Genomic DNA, 26,310 nt, shown 5'->3' with positions numbered 1-26,310 from the left:
CACTTTATTATAGTCACATTGGAATGGTTTTATTAATATATTTCTACATTATAAATATTGAAAAAAAAATTAATTTGTTATACATTTGTGCGTCATTTATAAATGTCCTTTTTTCTCATAAAAAGCATCAGATTTCTAATTCACAACGAGAATAAAAGTTTATGGGAATTTTCTCATAAAATATACCACACCAATGCCAACTTTATCAATAACCAACCATATTTTTATTGCATCAACTCTATAATTTGGAATTCTGACCCATCTCAAATTATCATCGGAACTGGGTTGGGTGGCTTATACGCTTTGCAGTGTTTTACCACGAAAATATGGTACAGGGATAAAAATTTGGAGTTTACTTTCGTAACCGATAGTTGCCTAGTTGTTCATAAAAAAGGTAAATTATATATAAACATATGCATTATTGTTATTAATAAGTTATAGTCCTTATCCAATTATAATAAAAAGTTATGTAAATTTTTACGGTTTTTTTTAATAACGAGTAAATAAAATTGTAAAGCAAAAAAAAACAAAGATTTATAAACCCATAAGGAACACAAAATAATTTTATTTATCTTCCATGTCTGGGGCCCGACTATGTCCTAGAGTTACCCCTTAGGCTCTAATTTAAAATTCATATTCCAAAATTTGGACGGACATAATCTAAAAGTCAGATTGAACCTGGATCCTCTAAAAGGTATGCAGTTGGTTTTTCATAGTGTTGTTAAACGGCTCAATTTGAGCCTATTTAATACGGCTAACCTAATATTTTATCCAGTAAAATATTACACAAGCCTGAAGATTTTGCTTACAAATGACACAAAGGATCGGACATCTATTAGTGAAATCTCGAGACTTGAGCTAATTTATTATTTTTATAAAAATGCTTAAAATTTCAAGGAATTACTTCTCAGGACTCGTCATTTTTAAATGCTGCTATCGATAAAAGTTTTATTGGGAATAATCAGTATTCATTCACGATTACTTCTCCTAGTTATCAAGCCATAGACCCTGCCTTAACCTATTTTGGTTCCCCGAGGAATAATAGAAACGCGCTTTTAGTCTGCAAAAAATGCACGAAAATAATTTTAACAGACATGGTTGACAAAATATACTGCGAAATAGATGTACATAAATCTTTTTTACTCATCAAAAAATTCGATCAATTGATTTTGCCGAAAACAATAGTAGACAAAAATAACAAGGAATTTATACCTACTAAGAATGGGTGTATTATATTCTTGAACAATGATTCTATAATCAAAGATCACATCATGATCAGGTAGTATAGTTATTTTTATTTTCTAGTTCTAATTCCACTTATCAATTTTGTAAATCGATTTATAAAAAAAACTATTCCATTTCGTTAACATGATCAAAGATTAAAATTTATTTTTTTTAAAAACATAAAAATTAATTTTGGGTTTTTTTTAAAAATTTTAACCCAAAGTGGAACGATAATAATTTATATTTTTCGTTTTAAGTACCCAATCAAGTATCAAAAAAATTACGCATTCAGCGTATGGCGGCAATCACGAGAATTATCATTTTTTGTTGCTTTTCAAAACGTCTAAAGATGGTAAAATATTGCAATGCCAAATTATTTATTACGGGCTACCTCATTCAACGTCACCATCTATAAATAAATTTTATAAAGATCAAAATATTAGTGAAAATATAGAGAAATCATATAATTTTGATAAAAATACTTATTATATGGGGACCTTTGACTTTTTACCCGTTTCTCTCTACTTAGATAGGGGGATGCAGAATTTGTCCAATCACAATCTTGCAAAGTGTATAGAGAGGTTCTTTAGTGTAACATTAATGGACTCCCTTAATAGGAAACACGAGAAGGGAAATTATGAATATGATGATTCCGATGGTAGTTATTCAAACTTAAAAAGTGTAAGGTTATGTTATCTGACAAGCCACCACGATATAAAAATAGGTAAAATTTCATAATGAAATAATTTCTTTATAAAATTTAATTAGTATTAAAATTTATTAAAATGTTCTATTTCTTTTAACTCGAGTTGATTTTATTATATTATATTATGAGTTTGAGATAGAGATTAGACCTGTGCGCCGATGTCTCAATCGATGGCGACGTTATTTTTTAATTTCATCGGCTTTCGACAGCGTGCCGTAGGCGGCGGCAGCGCGATATTTATTTTAAAAAATTTTTAATTTATAAATCATGTATTTTTTAATGAATTTAATTTATAAATCACAGTATTACATTTTTTTATAATTTATTTGGGCTCTCTTTTCTAACACATTGTTAACATAATTTAATTCATTTCTTAAATTATTTCCTGTCTCACTTCAATTTAAATTTATGTATTTTCTAATTCTCGAAATAAACCATGGAATTGCATTTTTACTCTGATCAGATTCACAAACAACAAATATTCTATATTTTTATTATAACAAATTAAAATATAAATTTGGAATGCAAGCTAAATATAAAGTATGAAATATAATAAATCAGTATTAAGATTCAGTTAAATTAATATTGTCATGAATAAATAGTATTTTATCATAATTCGTGGGACATAAAGAAGTCCTTTTTGCATTGAATATTAATCCAGCAATGGGAATTTTTTTTTTACAGGTATACAAAGAACCTTCCTAACTAAATTAGCAAGTCTAGGAAGTTCCCGTCGCTTTTTCTTCCAAAAGGTTAATGTGCATCCTCTTCTCGATATTATGTTGGCTGAGCAAAATATGACATTTCTTTCCAAAAGGTTAATGTGCATCCTCTTCTCGATATTATGTTGGCTGAGCAAAATATGACATTCTTGTTCTAGATTACTAATGTTGTTATAATTTTTGCTTGGAAGGGAATGTTTACGAGCTATTTTAGCTGCATTAGAACTGGGTGCTTGCCCATTATCTTCAACTTGAACCTCATTCTGTGCATTTCTGTCATGCTCTAAAAGTTTTAAATGTCTAATTAAAAATTGCAATGATGTCGTAAAATTTGAATTTAAATATTCTAAAACAATTTTAAGATTTTGAGATCTGGGATCAACAGAGTCGCTAATATCTAATATCTAAAGTTTAAATATAATTTTATTAATAAAAATATAAAATAACTTGAAGTTCAGTAATGAGAAACCTATGGTCAAGCTTTTTTAAATATTTTCTTTTGCAAATAATATTTGAACAACAGATCTATTGCTTAGTAGGGTTTCTATTTCGACCCTAAGTTTATGTCGATCCCTTTTGGGATGAAAGAAATTCCACCAACTCTCGGTATCCCATTCATTATTAAAGGTTTTAAAGATTGTTTTCCTATTTTATTTAGAACAATATTTATAGGAATTTTAATTATTATGCTGTGCCAGCGGATAGGACAATTTAATTTTAAAGTTTTTGTATTAATTAGATTGGTTGGTGCAATGCCATTTCTATATCCTATTTATCAGACATATCAAAATGGTCATCAAAGTATGGATCAGATCCGTAAATATCCAAGATATGACCTGCTCATAAATTGACTGCAGACATTTACGATGCTCTTCCTCAATTTCACATTCCAAATCAGATACCGCGATCTAAGAGCTGAAATAATTTCTCTAATTTTTTAATGAGAATATCAATAAAATGAATTATGTTTATCCGAATCTTTCCTAATCTTTTTTCCCCAATTTTATGCAAGGTTCACAATAAATATAATTAGGCATTATTGTGCTTTTCTTATTTTCATTCTTCAAAAAAGATTTCTAAATTTATGATTAGTAGAGAGAGTTGCTATTTCAGAATTGTACATAGGGTAGTTTTTAACGTGTAAGTTCATAAAAATAATTAATATGTATTGTTTGTGTAAATGGAATACTATATATGAATATATATAAATGATATACACTATTCTATTATATATGGCAATAGAATACAATTCATATATTAATTTCATTAATGTGAATATTCATATTTAAATAATAATAATATATAAAAATAATTAAACAGCATTCTAAAAATTATACACGCCACGCCGCCGCCATTGCCGCCGCCATAAAAAAATTGGCGGTGAGCCGGCTCGCTCCGATGATCTCAATCGGCGGCTGTTCCGGCGTGAATAAAATTGCCGGCGGCGCGCAGGTCTAAAAGAGATACCAATACAGCTTTTTGGGAGGCTCGATACAAAATTGATATGACTTGGCATTTATGAATTATAAATTATCTTAATCGAAATATTTTATGAACGTTTTATGTAAAAAATAATTTGTTTTCAATTAAAGAAGCGCCATGCCCAAATTAATAGAATTTTATTATAAATTTTTTAAAATTAATTTATTTAAAAATAAGAAGGAATTAAAATGAATATGAAAGGGGAAATTTCTGCGATATTTTTTTAAAAGTATATTTATAAATTATTAAGTTATATTTATATTATTATGAATTATTTAAATTTTTTTAAATAAATCGAGTTTTACATTGTAAAACTAAATGAACAAATATTACTGGATTAAAAATTAGAATAAAAATAACTGACTTTATCAGACTTCGTTGAAGAACTAAAAATATGAGATCTAAAATCCGAGGTCTGACAAAATATTCCCAAACTATTTAATTAATTTTGATGACCATTGCTTAAAAAAATGAATTATAATGACTTATAATGAAATATCAAAATATTCGATGTATAACTAAATACGCCAACAATTTTTTTTTACCTATATTGGAAATATCGGATCGGATAGGCCCTTAAAAATACTTTACCTGGTCAGATATATATTTGTATCATTACATATCGACGAGATCAAGTTAAATCTTTACCCAATATTTTTTTAAAAAATAACTCCTTAAAATCAAATAAAGTCGACGCATTTCTGAAACTTTCGGACTCCAACCTAGGCCAGAAAAATGGTAAGAATATACCGGTCGATACCGAAAATGTCAAGGAACTTTGTTCTTACCACCACAATTTCCCCATCAAGAGTCTAAAGTTGTCCCCTATTATCAAGGAATACTTAGTTTTTTTAGATGCAAAGAAAGATTTGTACGTTCTGCGCATTACGATGGTGGATTCTTATCCATACACGAGTAAAATATGTGTCGTGGCATGGTCTATCTTTGATTATAATATACTTATATCGCGTAGGTAAGTATCGTTCAAATTTTCTTTGTTATTTCTTTCTCCGAATTTAATTTAATTTGCATCAAAAGTTTTTATAAGCATTTAACATTTAAAATCAAATCAACGTATATATTTTTTTTGAGTGAATATTGTTATTTCATATTAATATAATAAAATATTAATGTAAAATTATAAGAGATTAAACATGAAGTCATTAAAATATTTGCACAATTAAAACAATTATTTAAAAAAAACATAGCGGAAAACCCAAAAGCTTTCTTATGCTCGACATCTGTATGCTCATTCTTTTGCTGGATTAGTTGGCATAATCAATTTCCAGTTTTATTATTCTCTCGACAGGAAAAAAGGAATGACTACAATCACGGGTATCAAATTGGGTTAATCATGGATTTCAAATCCGAAATTAATGATAAAATCTCAAATTTCAGAAGTAAAAACCATTTAGAAACGATGGCATACCCCCATGCTAATGATAATAACCATGTTCCTCCTTTCCTCACTCATTGGATGGATAATAAAGTAAGGAAAAAGAAAGATATTTTATATAATCTTAATGTTTGCGCATCAATTTCATATATTTTTAATCCAAAAACACTAACCAAATGTATTTTTTTAAAATAAATAAATTACATATCAAGGGAAGAGTTAAGAAAGTAGCAATAGACCCATACACCAATACATATTACGCGATAGCACATAGAAACCTGATACCTGCCCATGAAAGTAACAGGTTTTACGATAAAGGACCAGATAAAAATGCTGACGAAATATTCAAATCATACCCACTCATTCTACCCCAAAATGATCACCGCTCAAGATTGTTATCGTCTACAAATATGGACCAATTTTTGATTGATAATAAATTAGAAAAGTAAAATTGAATAATTTTTTTTATACTTTTAATAATAATTGTAATTAATCAAACTATCAAACAGTAGAGTCATTAAATAGAAAGCAAAAGCGTATTTCTGTTCAATTTTTTTTGTATATTTCAATAATTTAGAGTTATAAGCTTTCTATATTTTCAAATGTTTTAGAGTAAATTACTTTTTTACAAATCAGAGCTATGAATTTGGTAAGCGATAAATCGACCCTGGAAAAGTTTACGAATGCCACATGGCACAGAAATATAGGATATTCAAAATTAGCCGTGTTAAAAATGAAGGATGTTTCTATGTTAAGCTTATTCAATCATTCCATTCTACCTTATGATATTATCAAGATAGATCAAGATGATAATAAAACTTCAAAGAATAATTTTAAAGAAAGATCTACTTGCCACCAGTTCTTGAGGTGTATAAAAAAGGATAGCTCTGATAATAATCAAGATATTCAGAATGCTATTGAGGTATATATATTATATTATTCAATAATATATAGCACATCATTTTCAAACATATTAAAGTTACAAACTGATTGACTTATTTAAAATTACTCATTAAGTTGAAAATGACGCTGATTTATGAATCATTTAAAAAAAAATCTATTATCTGTAAATGTATATGATAGCATATTCCCAATGTGTTTAAAATTTGATTTTACTGGAAATGTATGTCTACCTAAAATACCTATTATCAATTCCGACAATTTGTCATTAACCTTTGAGTCATTTATAATTTATATAAAAAATCTATGGAAAAACGAATGAAATTATAGTAAGTTCAAAAGTTCATGGCACTGAAATTTACAGGGTAGATATTCCAAACATTATGCAATGCATTACCAGTAAAATCAGATATTTAAATACAAAAAAAAACACGTTCAAAAAATGATATAGAGTTGAAAAAGTAACACATGGTCGGAAAATTACATTTCCGCTCACATATACATGTACAAGCCCAGTACTTTTGACCTGGCCTTATATTAGGCTAGGTCTTCAGGTCTCCTAAAGAAATATCCAAACATTTATGATTTTTTTCTGTATATTTAGTTTAGTAGTGTCTTTATAATATAATCATTAAACTTTTATCCTTTCTCAATAAAAAGTCCTTACTTCCCCGTCAAACCACGCCAAATAATCAAGATAACACCAATAAACTAGTTTTCAATCAGGTCTTATCTGGTGACTTGCATTCCTTCGAAAGAGAATTTTTGAAGCCTAACAAAAACATGGAAAATAAATCTAATATTACCAATTCGTCCGAGCTGGTTATCGATCTTATACGACTTTACTCTGCTTCAAATTTATGGGAAGACGCTTTAAGGCTTTACAAAACCCACGAAAACAGACTACCAGCTACTTTAACCAATAAGGATGACAAGGAAAATGTTGATATACTTAGTTAGTTTAATTATTATTTCAAAACTTGGTCGCATTGTTACATTTATTGCTTGATTAATATAAGGTCATAACTCCATTTCGATGAATTTTAACATAAGAGCAATTACATATTTAAAATTAAATTTTGGACAGTTCTAAATATAAAGGGATGGTGATGTTCAAACGTTAAATAATCGATGATTTATTTGTTTTTATTAGTTTTAGTCGGAATATCGACTTAACATGACGATTCAATTTTAGAAAAATTGAACTGTTTTTATAACTAATGCTTCAAGGCTTAAATTTGCTTAGCCGATTTCGCAACATGCTATAAAAATTTTAATATCATTTTACTACAAAAAATAATCTTTTAAAGAAAAAAAAATATTACAGTTTATACCATTTTAAAGGCTACGATAATATATGCGATAGTTATTTAACGTGGCTCAAAGAAACCAAACAATACGCAAAAATAGGCAACTTTTGTTTCAACGAAAATCGCGATTACAAGAGAGCTTTTAAGTATTTTATCAAGGGAGAAAACTTTAAATCTGCAGCACTTATGTTGGAGAATTTAGAAATCAAAGATGTTAGCCAGGCAAAAATTCGTGGGGAGGATATAAATGTAATAAATATGTTGTGTGATATGCTACTTTTACATTTTTAAATTAACCTACGGTTATTTCTTAAAGTTTTAATTTATATAACAAGGGTTGAGAAAATTTATTAAGCAAGTTATATACTAGAGACCAGGTAATTTTTAAATTAATCATCTTTCATTGTGAGATTAGTTCAGGATATAACCTCTAATTTCTAAACGATTGAATATATATATATATATAATATAAATAAAGTTATTAATCAAAGAACTATCTATTCATAATCTCTACAAATCTGCCGCGGAGCTATGCCTCAAATTTGAATCTTTCCTTGAGCTAAATCATCAACAGTCAAAAACTTCTAAAAACCTCAATCAAAAGCCTATTAAACATTCTAAATCATTGATGAATAATAATGATACTAAAAAAATTAAAGAATCTGCCCTGGAATTTTACAAAGCTGGGAATTTATACCCTCAAGCCTTGCATTTAGCTAAGCATTATTTTCCTGGAAGAGTCACAGAATTGGAAGAATGCTGGGGCGATTATTTAGTCGAAAGTGCGAATGATTTCAATGGTATCCACAAATCACATTTTACACTTAAAGGAGAAAAAAACAAAGAGATTTATGGTGGTCCTACAGAGACGTACGAAGATTTAGAGAAAGGTATACCTCGTAAATCAATCATTTAATAAAGTATTTCTTAAAATTTTATCTAAAATATGTTTTGTAAAGATAGGATAATAAAGTTATAAAATATTAACTAATAATCAAATAACTAGCATTCATTGAGTAATCGATGTTATGAATCAATATTTATTTTTCATAAATTAATTTTTAAAAAATAATAATTTCCGATATATATAAGTATATTATTTGTAATTTTCACAACATGAACCTACTATTTATAGATTTCTTTTCAATTATCGTTAATTTTGAATAGTCAATTTAAATTATAACAATCTAATTTGTATTTCGAAATGTTTATTGTTTTTAAAGAATTTTTCAAACATTTTCCTGATATGACTCGAAACGACTTAGTCTCACCTTTCAAAAAATTTGAAAACCTCTCTCACAATCATAACAAAAGCATCAAAGGAAGAGATTCGACGGATATGAATTGTAAATTGGCTGTGAATCATTACATTGAAGCTGGGGCGACTTTAAAAGCCATTAAAACTGCGCTTGATTTTGAGGACTGGGAAAATGCGCAAGAAATTTTGAACCAACAAATAGTAATTTTTAATTGAAACTTTAGCTATTAATTCTATTTGTAAGAAAGAAAAAATATTACTATTTAAAAATTATATTTCAATAGTGGAGTTAGCTTTTATTAATATGTTCTAAGTACAAACCTGGGGGAATGTTAAGAAGTTATTTATCCAGATCGATAATAAAAAACATTTCATATTTATTTTTTAAATTATTTGAGGAATTAATAAAATAAACATTAGAAAAATTTAATCTAATTTTGGCTTTGTTTTATGCAAAATTTTATAATTTTTTAGATAGTATATTTTTTGGCTGCTGCTATTCCTTTATTTAGATATCTGTTTAGCGAATTTTTTTTAAAATTATGAATTATATATAACTAAAATTTCTCTATCTTCCACCTCCAATTCGTTTACAAATAAGAATAAAGAAATGTCTTTAAAATATCACAATAATTAAGGTTTCAGATGATACAAAACCTTTATTTGAAAGACTTGCTCAACATTACGCTCGTATTAAAAGATACGATTTGGCGATTTCTATCCTGTCAAGAATAGGAAATGATTTTCAAGGAATATTGGATATTTTAATACAGGAGGAAGCTTGGGAGGAATTGAAAAATTTCATTGACAAGTTTATACATACTATATGATTTAAAGAGTATATTTAGTGTTGTTAAACGGCTCGTTTTGAGCCGATTTTTAAAAACGGCTAACTCAATATTTCATCCAGAATAGTATTACGCAAGCCTGAAGATTTTATTTGTAGAAGGAATAAAGGTTTGGACATCTATTAGCGAAATCTCGAGGCTTAGGGAATATTTTTCTGGCTAAAATATTGAGTTACCCGTTTTTAAGAATCGGCTCAAAACGAGCCGTTTAACAACACTAAGTATATTTTATAAATAATGCGTGTGATGATCATTAAAGTCCATCAGTCTACGTCCTATCTTTTGAACGGACTGGTTTTCCTAAAGACAACTATAATATTAATTTGCTCTTCAATTATTTTTCCTACAAGTTCTATACCGATTCCACTGTTTATATCTAAAGAGAGCTACTTATATACCATTAGTGATCAATCATCATCTTTTGTTAGCTCTTTATGTCTAACGACTACTTGTATTCCATTGACTATTGATCTTCTTCTTTTGTCAATCATTTGTTGCTTCTAAATTTTTCTCCTCTTTTAACCACACTCCTCGCGTATTTTCTACAATATTGTCTTTGACTCTTATTCCACATGTTTTCTTACACAGTTTTACCATATATCTTTGCCATTTTTCATCTCTTACTTTTTGAACAAATCTTTTCGCACATCTTAACTATCCTTTTTTAAACATTTAAATATTTTTTCCACAACTTTTCCAAACTTAATATATCTTTCTACGACTTTTTTTTTAATCGAAACTGTCCAGCTTTTACAAAAATAATTCATCTCACATTTTTTTTGTCCTGCCCGGCTCGATCCCGAACGAATTTTTTTTTTATTTGTCCTGAAAAGCTTGACCCGAAATAAAAATTACTTGATGCACGGCCCAGCCCGAATTTATTTAAATATAGAAAGAATTAATATTTTTTTTGATTGTAAAAAAAATATTCTACAAATATCAGCGCCTTGTTTCTTGCAAAAATTAAAAAATATATCAATTTATTTGACAAAATGTAATGATAAAATATTAATAAATTTAACCTGGCCCGGCCCGAAATTTTTTAAAAAAATATTAAACCGAAATTTTTAATAATAAACTCCACGGGCTCGGGCCAGGTACTGGCAATGCCTTGATGCGCATATCTCTAGTATATTTCCTTTAAATTGTACAGTTATCTATGATTTAATAACTTATCTGATTTATAATTTCATCTAAAACTTCTGTTGGTTTTCTAAATTAACTAAAGATTTTTCTGTTGATCAAAATTTTTTATTCTATATAACAGTTATTTTCATAAACGATCACCCTTTGTAAAACTATATAACTTTCATAATCTTATCAATTATGAATGATGATGACTTTCATGTGTCAATTATTTATCCAAATCAAAGCTCCCTTTTCTATTATTGCTTTTTATATACAATTTTCTTGTTATATTATTCAAATATGCATATATATGACATCAATTAGTCTAAGACACGTATCTATACTTTATTCTCATAGAGATCCTTTCAGCAATCTTTTATTCTATTTTTATTTTTAGACATTTATATTTATTAATCTATTTGTTCAAGACAAGTATCTTTCTCATAGAGATCTTTTCAGAACATTTTATTGCTCATTTTCTTCCTAATAACAATAACTATTAATCGCTTTTTGCCCTTAATAATATCCTTGTTTCTTTCTTATAACATTTATTATTATCTTTTCAAAATCGATTAAGGCATTTTTTAGAATTTCAAAATGTTTAATATTCGTATTCGTATTCTTTTCTTCATTTTTTTTTCCATATATTTAATATGTAATAACTCATAGTAGTTTTCTTCACTTTCTTTACATCATATGTTTCAATATTTAGTTGTCTCTTTATAGCTTTAATAACACTGTGTGACAAATTTCGACTTGATTTTTTGGGAGAAAATAAAATAAACATGTTTTAAGACAGTTTTTTATGCATATTCTAAATCCGCTGTCAGTTTTTTTCTAGCACGTCAGGTTTTTGATTTATTTTATAACTTCGGTTCTAATGATCCCTACAACTAAAAAAATATCTTAATTTTTGCAGCAAACCTTCCTTATAATTATTATACATTTTTTTTTTATAAAATCCTTACTCAATTTTTAAACAATTTATATTTTTTAAATTTACCTTTATTAATAAAATCTTTTTTAATATAGCTTACATTTAATATATTTATTTATTATGGCTTTCGTTCTCTTCGCTACACTGCACACGGTACGATTCCCAAACAATTTATTTTAAATGAAATAGTTATATTTCTCATATTTAAATAAATATATTATGCTAAGCTAACCTATCTCATATTTTACTTTCGTCAGGATCGCGATCATTTTGAGATCGTAGCATATCTTAAATTCGTAAATGGAATAATTTATTTTTGACAATAAATATTTCATATTTTCATATGATTCATTTAACTGGTTGGAATAGACGATGGGAATTGATGGCTTAAAATTTCCGTTATGAAGCAAAACTGCTTTCAAGCTGTTTTTGCTTGAATCGATGAACAAGCGCATTCATCGGGAACCAATTCAATATTAAGTTGTAAAAAAAGTTGACCTAGATTGTTGTAATAGTATAAAAAATTTTCGTAAGAGAATAAATTTTTAAACGATTCTCCACGGAATCGGTATGAAGTTCGAACTTGATTTTTTAAAATTTAAAAATCATTAAGCCTTGAGGCTAAAAATTTGGACTTTCTTTTCGAAAGTTGTAAATTTCTGCTTATGTCATTTAGTTGCTCTTGTGACATAAATGGCGAATCCTCTTCGGGATGATACTCAAGATCAATATTGTCATTGTCCTGGCAACGTAATTTTTCCAGCTGCGAACTATTAAAAAAAGGAACTGTTGTATGCATATTATATTTTACCGGATAAACAACCGACGAATTTTCTTCTTATTTTTTTTTGTTAAACCCAAATGTACTTACTAATCGAGCAAAAATAACAATCCCACGAATGATTTCTCGCTACGTGCCAAAATGCAGGTTTCGAATAAGGCAAATATGACCGTTTTCCATTTACCCATTTACCCATGAATTAAAAGAATTAAACATGTTTTACATATGTAATTAGGGGCAAATGGTTTATCCAAATCGCAGAGTGGAATATTGTAATATATTTCATAAATCCTTTGAATGATTGGAGAAATTGAACATTTTTGTGCTGGCAATAGATAGCCCGCACAGATGTAACAAAATTTAGAGACACACTTTAAACAAGGGGACCTCGGCATTAATTTTTTGTAGAATATTATATAAGGAGGGAATCAATTTAAAAAAAAATTAATGAAAGAAATTAAATGTTTATGAAAAATTAAGCGCGAAAAAAAATAATTCTTCTCCTTTCTTCCTACTCGTTATTTGGCATTATTATTTATTCTACGGGTTCAAGGTACTCCATTGGAAAATCATATATTTTGTTATAAATTGATTAAAAAAACAAATATTCTTAAATACATTTAAAAAAGATAAATATTAATAAAAAATATGAAAAAATTACCAATTATTGCATTTTAAATGAATTTTTCTTCAAAAATGCTCAATTCAAAAAGAGTACAAATTAAAAAAGTGGGTACAGATATCTGATTTTGGTATAAATTGATCATAAATGCATAAAATATTACTAAATACAACTAAAAAAGATAAATATTACCTTAATTTTGCTCTAAAAATGCTTTATGCAGAGAAAATTCAATAAAAGTGAACAAATTAAAAAGTTCGAAAATATCTGTACCGACTTTTTCAATTTATAGATTTTGGTTGAATTTTCATGGCATAGAGTATTTTTGAAACATAATTAGAATTAATATATAATCTTGAGCATATTTGAAGCAAAATTATATAAAATTTATCTTCTAAAGTTAAAAATTTTGATAGTAATTAATTTAAATTGAAAACTTAAGACCCCCAAAACGAAATTCCTTACCATTTTTCTCAAAAACCAATCGATAAAAAATTATAAAAATTAGTAAATTTATAAAAAAATATAAGTTAATACTATCAATAATTTTCAGGGATTTTTATTCGATACTTTTTAAAATATATCCGTATAAAGACCTAAATTTTACCATTTTTGAGATTTCGAAAAGTTGTCTTAATACGGTAATATTTTTAAAACTTGACGTGTAGGGAAAATTTGGAAAACGGATCGAACTCAGCGTCAAATTCTGCACCAAAACTTGTTTTTTCTTCTCCCATTTTTCTTGTCACACAGTGTAATTTATTTGTTTTTTATTATACCATTAATATTTTTCTTCCTAAAATAGCATAAAATATGCCTTCTCTCAAGATTCTCTAATGTTTTTATTCCTATTCTTTTATACAATATACAATGACCAGGTTGTGTATTTGACCGGTAAAATATGATTCGGTCAATTGACCGGCCAATATTCATTCAAATATATGTTTTTTAATATATTAATTACCTTTATTTTATATATAATAATAAAATTAATTTGTAATATTAATTTTATAATATTTTTTTAAATTCATTGTCATTTTATAATTCATGTTTCACTTTTCTTAGAAGAGTATTGTTCTGGTTCATATACAACATTATCATTTTTTAAATATTTTTAATCAATTTCCTTGTTATCGAGGTTTTCAATCGATTTCTGTCTTTCTTATGAGAATTAAGGATTTACATCGAGCCTAATTTTTCAAGGCTTTCAATCGATTTCTGTCTTTCTTATGAGAATTAAGGATTTACATCGAGCCTAATTTTTCAAGGCCAATCCGGCCCGAATTTTTTTATAAAGTTTTGCCCGGCCTTTAACGACCCGGCCCGAATTTATTTAAATATAAAAATTAATTTTTATAATTACTCAAAATAAACGATATATGTTATTTGGCGTCTACTTTCTGTAAATAAAATCACATAATTTTATTTTACATAAAAAATTCAACATAAAATTGATAAATTTAGATATATTTTAAAAAATTTCTAAGGCCTGACCTGACCCGGCCCGAATTTTTAAAAAAAATATTAGGCCAGACTCGAAGCCCGTTTGGGCCGGGTACGGGCCGGGCCTACTTTTGCAGATCTCTAATAAGAATATTAACCCAAAATCGACCAATTTCTTTCTGAAAAAGTAGAACTAGGAATTGCTAGTAAAATGCCACTTCTCTTAATGGGAAATATGAGCCATCCCCATTCCACAAACTTGGGTCCGAAATCTGATTTTTCTTATCCACTTTCCACATATTATGCTATAAAATATGCCGCTTTTACTTCTGAAATGATATCACTTGAAATATTTGTGCCTAATTCTTGTATTATATCACATGCCTCATTAAGCTCACTGCTAGTAAGATGCTCCAGTTATATTGATGATCCAATAAATAAGCAGTATTATGATTACATGTATTTATATCGTTTTTTTCAAACATATTTTTAATTTGTTTATCTTCAGATTTTTTAGAATATATGCCCGTATTTGACCAGGTCATTGTCTTCTTCATTCTCTTCACAATCATAGTTTTAATATTTAGTAATCTCCCTTAGTAATCTATTTATTTCCTTCTTATAAATATTAATATTTTTCATTTCAAAATCGCATAAATCTTGAGAATGAAATTGTTATATGTTTCTCATCTTATTTTCACTTTTTGCTTTAGCATTCTCAAGATGTTCCCTATTTAATAAATTATCTATTTATAACATAACTTCTTTCATTCTCATAAAATTCTCCTTCTTTCTTTTAAACAAGTTTTTAAAAATTGTAATTTTATATTCCTCCATAAAATAAACATTTTCAAAATAAGCAAGTCAATTTTATCTATCAATGCAATTTAATAATTAACTTTCTATTTCTATATTTAATATTTTATCCCCCCCCTCTCTTTTTTAAAAATTTTTTTCCCCGAATTTGATATGCATTTATAAAGAATCTAGTTTTTTCTTCGGTACTCAATTTTTAATTTTTGAATCTAGAACTGTACCGAACCCGTCGATTGTCGGGTCCAGGACCCTGTAATGGCCGGTAATATTATTATAATATATAGGGTTTTTTTTAGATTGAAGTTCACAAAACCACACTGAAATGTTTCCTGGTAGGGTATTTAATAATGCTGCCACTTTTATTAGATGAAATGTTATAAATTCTTTCTAAATTAAGAAGAAATTATCGAGACGGACGGATCCCCTCCATGATCCGGATTGGGATGGGTAGACCCATTGATTATCACTAATAAAGCTTACACCGGTTTATTTCTTTTAAAAATCTATATGGATATATATTAATTGAGGTTTTACAACATTGACTAACTGCTAAAATAAAATTCTTTTGTTTTATAAGGAACGATTACTATGAATCTTATATGACTATTTTAACCTTGTAATCCTTATCTAGTTAACCTCCCATTAAATTTATTAATTTATTATTTACTTTACAAAAAAAATATATTAATATCAAGATTACCATCTTACAATACCGACTCTTCTAAAAAGGATTCTTTAGAAATAGAACCAATATTAACTAAAACTCATGTTAAGGATCAACTTAGGTTTAAAGCATTCGACTTAATTTCCTCTCCACTTCATGATAAAAATTTCCCCGATTTTCCTATCCGCGCCGATAAGGCTGAACGCATACTTTTAGCCATAGGCGATTTGAAGGCCATTGTAGATATGCACGATCAGCTGGGAACTTATCAAAATCTTTTGAAGACTTTGGAAAATGCATTTCACAATTTTATAATTGAAAATAAAATAGAATATGATTTCAATGATTTGACCTTAAAGTTGCTAAAAATCGGCGACAAATGTGAAGCCAACTATGAAATGGCTTGCCAATTTTACATGTTTTCTACACTATTTAGGCTTAAATTTGGTGACATCGATAATAAAACATTATTAAAGAGAAGTATCAATGAGGGTTGGCAAAAGGCGGTTAGATTATACGAAATAAAAGGTATGTGGAACAAAGCTCTAGATGTTATTAAGCTCGTTCAAAAACAATATAATTCGACACATAATAGTTTGATAGATGATTACAATATGTTTGAAACTGAGCTGAAAAGGGTAAAATGTATTTTTTGTTACTTCCATGATTTAAATAAGGTTTTTAAAAAATAATTGTAAAAAGGGAAGTATGCGTTAATTTAATTTTGGTCGCCTCGACATTTGGAATGATTAATGAATTAGGAGAGACCAGAACTAGTCGGCGCATAATTATAAAAATTTATTAATGTAAATAAATTTACATGAATCTTAATATCAAACTCTAATAAATATATTACAAACAGCAAACTATAATGACATTTATTTTGGCCTGATAATGAGTTTATTTAAATATTGAATTTTTTATATGCAAATACAATATTTGAATTAATAGGACAATCTTGGTCTGATAATAAGATTCAATTAATTGTTTTATATTGAAATAAAGAATTAGATATATTTTATGTCAATTTATTTTATTATATAAACATTCTTATTAATCTTGGCTTAATATGATTCAATTAATTGTTTATATTTAGTTTAAAATTTTTAAATGAACATTACTGAAAAGTTAAAGAAACTGGAACTATGACTATCAGATAGGACAAGATAAATCATATTTAAAAAAAAATCTTTGATGAGGATAAGGAAAATAGATTGGTTAAATGTTTATTCTCCGTATGCCGATTTCCAGGTTTACCCAAGTAAGCCAGTTTCCATTCTGATCTTCCTTCTCCATTTTTGACGATCTTGTGCATTTAATGTTTAATATATAATTTTTTATGGGTTATCTGTTAAAATGGTATTTAAAATAGTATTATACATAAATGGATTATTAGGTTGGGGACATGAGTCCTGTGCTAAAAAATATATTATTTTGTTTGTTATGATTGTAAATAAAAATAAAAATATTCATATTTTATAAAAAAAAACCTTATGATTATTTTACATTTTTATATGAATATAAATGTTTATAAGATATAGTATTATATGAATAAAACGTTCTATATCAAAATCTGATTTTTATGTGTCGTATACAAGACCTAAAAAACCCACTTTATTAGGCTAAAACCAGCTTATCTGACTCACCACTGGTTCGGGACTTATAGGTTCAAAAATGGATTTTTTAAAATTTTTTTTTTGAGAAAAAAGTATGTATTTAAATATCTAAAAAAGGTATCATGTTTGTTTATATATAAGGGCTTACTACTGATATAATCATTATTTTTTGGGCTATGATGATTTTGACAAAAATTGCGCCGACTAGCCCAGGTCGTGTCTATATCTTATGATATTTGCACTGCTTTCGATATAATTCACTACTATTCAAGTTTTCTCGATCAAGTATTGCATGCGTGAATAAATCCCGCTAAGGGATATATATTATACAAAACTCTTTAACCTCAAAACATCATTTATTTTTTTAAACATGCCTTTCAGTTAACCTTATCATGGGCTACTTACTTGGGTCCGGATTCAGCTTACCATCTACTCACCAAAATGAATATTATCGAACCTTTCTTTTCAAACTTTTATCAACCACCACCGAAACCTGTTGACAGCAAGGACGAGAATATAATCGAAGGAGATACCAAGGAAAGCGAAGATAATATAGACGATAGTTATTCGCTTCACGAGGCGAATTTCGAATTAGCCCTGAAAATGGCTAATAAATGTGTTTTGTCGAAGGAAAAAGAAAATTTAATCAGGTATAATTATGCGGAGTATCTGAAAAACCGCAAGGATTACGCTCAAGCTCAAATCCAGTACTTAAAAGCGGGTAAAATATATTGCCCAGTTTTTATATAGAAACTGTAGAAGTTGAAATTTTTGGCCCGGACATTTTAAATGATTTTTTGACCTGGCCCAGAAATTTTTAAAAGTTTGTTATTTTGAATAATTTTGGCTCTTTTATTGCAAATTGTTTCAACGGAAAATTGAAAATATGATTAGTAAATGAATATTAAACTCATCATTATATGAGTTTTCAACTGATTAAATAATTAAAAAATTTTTAATGGCTTGGCCTATATTTTTAGAACAAATTTTTAAAAGGCTCTTTTATTTATAAGTCTTAATATATTTATTACTTTGTGCCAAATAAAAAGAAGTTCATTTATTATGCCAGTTGCAAGTTATCATTAGAATTTATATGAATAAAGTATATATTCTATTCTTAAATCCACGCAAAAATAAATTTAGGTAGAATTCAAGAAATAGTAAACATGTACTTGGAATTAAACGATTTTGAAACTCCTTTAAACATTTGCACTTCTTTATTAAACGATCCTACTCATTCAAATATTGTTACTGGACGAAGTTCCTTTAATCTTGATTCGAGCTTCGACCAAAATGTACGAATGACATTCAAAATTATGATAGAATCTATTCTACAACAATTAGAGGAATACGCTCTCGAAAATGAAATCATGTTCGCTAAAAAAGCTGAAACACTTTATCTAAAAGCTAGAAGGCCGGACTTGTTATTAAAGTTTTTTAAGTAAGAATAAATATAAATTTTAAATTGATAAAGAATAAATCAAACAGGCAAATTATAATTTAATATAATATACTTAAGAAAAATCGTAATTTTTTAATGGCAGCTTTCGCTCAGGCTAGTGACCTGTGGTTACTTGGGTAAAATTTAAGTCCCAGTCAGCGCATTTTTTTAAAGTCAGCGGAGCCCCCCCCCTACCCTGTAAAATCAAACTAATGTTTAATATCACCTGAAATTTCATCTCAAATGAGCAACAAAATTGAGACTTTCAGCCATCCCCATTTAATTTCGATAAAAATTTGCAGGCACATTATATATGTTCCAGTAATTTTAGCTCATTAGCAATTATGCTATCTGAGATTTTTAGAATTGTACAAAAATTGACATTTTTTTATCCTTTACCTATGGTTAAATAGTAAGTTTTTATAAAAAATTAAATTAGTTTGAATAGTAGTCTATTATTAATAACTATGTCAATAATTGATGATATGAGGAAAATATTAAAATTAATTATTTCATAAATATGGGTCTCATCTTATGGCCAGTGAGCTTTTTATTTATTTACTATTTTTTTAAAATAATTTTCTTTAATAATTAGCGCTAAATATAAAAAAAGTATAAATCGCGCTTTAAATGACAATAAAAGTTTTTTTCTATTCTTTAAAATCATTTTAATGAATTTAAAAGTAATTGTTTAAAGGAAGTAATATGAAAAAAACCATGGACCCTTGTAAGAAATAAATATTTAACTATCGTATTCACTGGGATGCAGCTCGTGGATTTGCTTTTGAAGGATATAGCAAATAAAATTTCCTATTCAAATTTTAGTAGCAAAGGCTAGAAGTATTATAAAATTTATAAAAATCCAACAATTCTTTTAATATCATTTTAAATAAAAATAACTACTTAAAGATAAAAATAGGATTATCTTAAAGTTGCCTAGTCTAAATCGTTGTAGGTATAGTTTTGATGATTAATAACCTGTTAAAAAATAAAGATATTTTGCAGGAAATGGCATTGACAATTTTTGATATTTTTACTGATAGAGATAAAGACTTACTCTTCTTGATAATTATGGCTGAACCAAAACAGATATGTTTAAAAAAATAGTTTTCAACCCGAATATATTTATATTCATAAGTCGTGAAAGAATTTAGATCTAGGTTATGAAAAAATGATTAAGAATTTTTTTAATGTAAGATTACTTACTACTAGGGATTAAATTTCAGAGAAATATTAAAGAAAATTTTTCTGAAAATTAGGCGAATAAAACGGATATTTCCTTAAAAAAAGATTTTACACAGGTCAATATATTGATTTATTTTCGTGTTTTATTAAAAATATATAGACTATTAAAATATTATTTAAATAATATGATATAATTTAAATTATATTGTTCGTTATCTTTGTTTGAAGAGATACCCAGATCAGAACTTGAACATGTAGAATTAAGTAATTTGTTATTTTCAACTATAAATTGAAAATTTGCTTTTATAAAAACTATTTCCTGACTTTATCGTTTTAAAAAAAAATCCTAATTCGAGATTTGGAATGAATATTTCCAAAGTTATTAATTCTTTCCGACGCCGTACTAGTATATGGCACTGATAAAATCCTTATGGCAAATGTCTGTATTATATTAATCGGAACATAAACCAAATTAAATAGTTGTTATTCTTTAAATGTAGATAGAATGTTGTTGGATTTTACATACTCTATAATACTTTTGGCTTTTGCTACTAAAATTTGAATTTGCAATATATTTTTTGCTATATCCTTTAAAAGAAAATTAAGTTCATGAGCTGCACACCAGATACATTCCATAGTTGTATATTTATTTCTTACAAGTCCATGCTTTCTTCCTATTACTTGCATAATCCGTTTTTATGATGCTAATTTTGGTGTTTCCTAATTTCTTCAATTTATACTTTAATAAATTCATTAGATAAATATCCTCTTATTCATATTGGTAACTGCTTCAATTAATATATAAAATGTGGGGCTTAGAATTGCTATAATAAAATTTATAATGCATTCCCCTCTGTGTCCACTAGGTATATTCAAAAATGAAATCGAATAGTGCAAACGAATCGAATAATTTACTATTCGTATTCATACGTATAATAAAATCGACTATTTGTATTCAACTCGAAATATTCGAATAATTGGAATTTTCTAAATAAAATAAATCATACTAAAATATACTGACAAATTTTTTTTTGCAAATTAATTTCAAACAGAAAAGTTGTTAAACGGCTCGATTTTTAAAAACGGCTAACCCAATATTTTACCCAAAAAATATTACGCAAGCCTTCAGATTTCGTTAATAGGTGGCTAAACAGAAGGTATAACCAAATTATAAGTGGGATAATTCTCCCCACAATCTATATTTGTAGTTTCATATAATGGCATAGGATTTGTCATGTTAAACGGTTCGATTTCAGCCGATTTTTTAAAACGGCTAACTATATTTTAGCCAGTTGGCTAAACCTCGAGATTTCGCACAAAGATGTCCAAACCTTTAGGACATTTATAACCAAAATCTTTAGGCTTTCGTAATATTTTTTTAAATAAAATATTGAGTAAACCGATTTTAAAAATCGGCTCAAATCGAGCCGTTTAACAACATTACATAGGATAGCTTTAATTTTTATAAGATCTTCCCATTTCTCCTACATGTTAACAAAATATTATATATTTCCTAATTATAAATTTAGTTTACCTCTGATATTTGTTTTTCTTGAAGAATTTTAATATTAGTTATTACTTCATCTAATTTTGTTATATCAGACTTTAACAATAAGTCTCTTTCAATCATTTGGTAGGTGCCATTCCACTTTAATTTAGGTGAGTATGTAGTGAACTACATAAATGTTTACTTAAATTTAGCTTTTTGGAAGAATTACCAATCATTCTGATAACGTTTCTCAATAAAATTTCTTTTGAAATAAAATTAATAACACGGATAAAGCATTTGTTGTGCCCTTTTTTTATTAATGTTATTTAAAATTAATTATCAATAAGGGTTTTATTAATAGTATTATTCGATGTTATGGTAAAATTTGTATTCTCTTAATTAAAAATCTTAATTATTTTAACAAATGCTTTAAATATATTTTCTCTCAATGTGTTTCATTTATTTGAAGAACATCAAATATTATATTATTTAATTAAAATTTTTCATCAATAAAATGGGTTGTTAGCTTTAAAAAGGAATCTGTTGAATTGGTCAAAATATTAGATGAATAATTAATCTAACTTATTTTTGGATATTATTTCTAAAGTTTTCTAAAAATATTTAAATGTTACGAGTTTATTTTATTTAATTTAGAACAAATCAAAGTTACAAATTTAATTTTATTTAATTTATTTTAAAATTTTTACATTTTTATCAAACTAAAAAATCAGGCTTATATAACAATTTTCATATTAATATATAAAAAAATCAATCTACACAATTTATATAAAAAAAATTAATTTACATAAACATAAATAAATAAAAAACAATTTAAAGGTTAGTATTAATCGGTCATATCAACATTCCACCCTTTAAAAAAATGATCTCCACTCACGTTTTTATTGCATGTAAATCTTATCGTGCAGTCTATCATAGTCTTGGAAAATGATATTTATTTTGGTTGTTCATATAATCAGGGTTGTGCATTTGACCGGTAAAATACGTTTCGGTCAATTGACCGATATTTGACCGGTCAAATGTGGTCAAATTTAAATATATTTTTTTTAAGTTAATATTAACTTTATTTTGAAAAAAATAGTAAAATGAATCTATAATATTAATTTTTTAAATTCATTGTCATTCAATAACTAACGTGTAGCTATCTGTATCAGTCTTGTTCTGATTCATATTCAATATTATCATTATCTAATATTTTTTAATCAATTTTCCTGATGTCTTAGATCTTAAATCGATTTCTATTTTCATAAGAATATTAACCCAAATCAATGAGATTATTGTCAACTCCAAATGAGAACAATTTAATAATATAGTGAATGCAAATAGATTAAAATTACCCCCAACAAAGATATTAACAGAATCGTTGATGATAAATCGTGTTTACTAATAAAAATTGTGTATATTTTTTAAAATTTATCGTCAATTATTTTTATTGATACCAGAAATATGTTATAATCAGGGTTGTGCATTTGACCGGTCAAATTTAATATTAACTTTATTTTGAATATAATAGTAAAATGAATCTATAATATTAATTTTTTAAATTCATTGTCATTCAATAACTAACGTGTAGCTATCTGTATCAGAGTCTTGTTCTGATTCATATTCAATATTATCATTTTCTTTAATATTTTTTAATCAATTTTCCTGATGTCTTAGATCTTAAATCGATTTCTATTTTCATAAGAATATTAATCCAAATCGACTTATTTTTTTCTAAAGAAGAAGTAGAACTAGGAATTGTAATTGTCTCTTAATACACTGGGTAGACAAAGTTTAATCTATTAACTTGAGGTCGGAATTGATTGTTTCTGGAAATTACTACTTTCCACATAATTTGCTATATTAAACATGCTGTTTTTGCTTTTGAAATTAATATCACTTAAAATATTTTGGTCATCACTACCTTGTAAAATAGCTAATTCTTGAATTATATCACATACTTCATTAATTTCACTACTAGTGAGTTCTCCTCTTGATAATGTGGACCCAAAAAATAAGCAAACATTGTGATCACATGTATTTACATCGTTTTTCCCTTTTTTAAACATATTTTTAATTTATTTTTTCTTTAAATTTTTTAGAGTATTTAACCATATTTGACAGGTCAAATACTCCTCCGGTCAATTGACTGAATTTGACTGGTCAATTGACCGACTTGCCAACCCTGCATATAATTGTTCAAGTCGTTAATAAGTCATTGAGTCGTTGGCTTGATTCTATCACGTTGGTTTGTTAATATCGTTTTTAGTACGCTGGCTCGTCGTCAAGCTCCGTCGTTATCATTGTCAATTTTACAAAATTGTTATTATCACCAATTGTAAAATTATCATTATTAAATAGGATTTCGGAATATATGAATAATTAGAGAATCGATCAAATTTGGATGTTAGAATAATAAAAGGGTGATAAATCAACAATTTTTAGATAATATTTTTAGCGTTTTTTTTATTTTTAAAAGATGATAAGATGATATGTACGTCTGTACATCCAACTCTCTCTTCAGAAATTTAAGCTTTATGCCCTTATTTTCTAATTTAAAAAGTATTTTGAAATAATAATTATTCATAAGATTGTTTTTAGTAAAAAATAATTTTTTGAGCCTTAAATTTTTAGAAAAAGATCTCTTCATCACATCCTTGAGTATTATTCTAGAATGAAGACGTTTAGTTTTTATATGACTTCTCTTAGTGTTACTTTTAATTGTCTTCAAATTTATAAGACTCAATTTTTTATCGCATTTAGTAAGAGTTTTTTTAATTTTATTATTTTCTTTAATTTTTGTTTCATTGTTTTTTTTAATGTTTATTTCTTTTTTTTTCTATAATCACGAATAATTCAAATTTTATTATATAATATCTCTTTTAGTTTATAAGAATCTTTCATTTTAAATATTTGGTTTTAATTCAATATTTTTCAATTTTTTGTTACTAAGAGATTTATAGTTATTAGAATGATTTTCTTTTATTTCTGTAGGACATAAACATTTTAATGTACACAATGCTTTATCATAATTTGAATTTAACTCTCTTGGAAACACAGCTTTCATGACTAAATATAATTCATCTGGTAAATTACCTATTAAGCTTAGAGTATTCTTACTATCATGAAATTTTAAATAATCTTCTAATTTGTCAATGGACTTTGTTTTATTATTATTGTCCCATATAGGTTTATTTTAGAGATTTATCATTAAAAATTTTTTAATTATTCTTCACTTTTTCAAATTAATCATTTCTTACATGTTTTTAGAATGATATAAATATAACATCCAGTAGTTAAAATCATATTGTCTGTGGATTAAGAATATTTTGTAAGTTATTATAGCCCAATTTTATTTAGTTTGTCTAATTTGATATATACCTCATCTGGTAGTATTCTTGTAAAGGAACCTGCTTTATCGACGTCCGAAATCTGAGTATCCTTGAAGATGTCTTCGAATCTACTCAAAAAAAAATTGCCATTGCCTGAGTATATTGGAAATTCAATATTTATATTAACATTATTATTGGGAATCTGTTTAATATTTATTTATTTATTTACGATTTCCTCGAATATGTAGCGGAACTGCCACCATAAAGTTTTCTAATAATAGATAAAATGTTACGAGTTTATTTTATTTAATTAAGAACAAATCAAAGTTACAAATTTAATTTTATATAATTTATTTTAAAATTTTTACATTTTTATCAAACTAAAAAATCAGGCTTATATAACAATTTTCATATTAATATATAAAAAAATCAATCTACACAATTTATATAAAAAAAATTAATTTATATAAACATAAATAAAAAAAAACAATTTAAAGGTTAGTATTAATCGGTCATATCAACAATTTCCTTTACCAGCAGTTCTTTTTTTGCAAGTGTTTTATACAAAGATAATATTGATTTTACAGAACAATCAATTATAAAATCTTGTTTTAAGAGCTTTAAAGAGTATTTTATTATTTATAAATGACATTAGCAAGTTATCTTTCAAATTAATTGTGCTAGATAAAGAAAATGATGATTTAGTCTTAAAAAAATGTTAATTTTAGTACAATTCCCTTTACTAAGGTGTGAATGGAACTTAAATGATTAATGAGAGGGGATGTTGTTTTACCTTTACTAATTAATTTAATTTTCCAAAGTAATTGTAAAAAAATTTGGAGCCTTTTATTTTAAAACTTCAGAATGATTCGTATTTCTCCTAAAAATCGAAACTTATTTAAATTATATTTAGTTCACTACACCTTCCTCTAAATTTTTTAAAACAATTAGATTGTGAAATAAGGTGGGATGGCATCTACCAGATTGAAAGAAACTTATTGTTAAAGCTT

General features: G+C 26.8%; 1 protein-coding gene across 5 annotated transcripts in view; it reads left to right on the top strand.

Moving 5' to 3' along the window:
• Positions 1-26,310, top strand: part of LOC135923186 (uncharacterized) — a 44,404-nt gene that overhangs the window by 7,455 nt on the left and 10,639 nt on the right. For all 5 annotated transcript variants that reach the window (XM_065457795.1, XM_065457796.1, XM_065457797.1 and 2 more), the window contains 15 exons: positions 126-394; positions 898-1,279; positions 1,482-1,948; positions 4,825-5,049; positions 5,343-5,623; positions 5,743-5,975; positions 6,167-6,452; positions 7,091-7,385; positions 7,775-7,989; positions 8,219-8,630; positions 8,964-9,199; positions 9,637-9,809; positions 16,269-16,875; positions 18,235-18,574; positions 18,997-19,294. In XM_065457795.1, coding sequence (XP_065313867.1) covers positions 126-394; positions 898-1,279; positions 1,482-1,948; positions 4,825-5,049; positions 5,343-5,623; positions 5,743-5,975; positions 6,167-6,452; positions 7,091-7,385; positions 7,775-7,989; positions 8,219-8,630; positions 8,964-9,199; positions 9,637-9,809; positions 16,269-16,875; positions 18,235-18,574; positions 18,997-19,294 — 4,719 coding nt within the window. The remainder of the gene's footprint in view (positions 1-125; positions 395-897; positions 1,280-1,481; positions 1,949-4,824; positions 5,050-5,342; positions 5,624-5,742; positions 5,976-6,166; positions 6,453-7,090; positions 7,386-7,774; positions 7,990-8,218; positions 8,631-8,963; positions 9,200-9,636; positions 9,810-16,268; positions 16,876-18,234; positions 18,575-18,996; positions 19,295-26,310) is intronic.

The sequence above is a fragment of the Gordionus sp. m RMFG-2023 genome, chromosome 2 (genome assembly GCF_954871325.1).
Source record: "Gordionus sp. m RMFG-2023 chromosome 2, tfGorSpeb1-WG-v2, whole genome shotgun sequence".
Taxonomy (NCBI): Eukaryota; Metazoa; Nematomorpha; class Gordioida; order Chordodea; family Parachordodidae; genus Gordionus; species Gordionus sp. m RMFG-2023.
The sequence above is the reverse complement of the archived record's forward strand: the minus strand, read 5'-3'. Positions and strand labels throughout refer to the sequence as shown.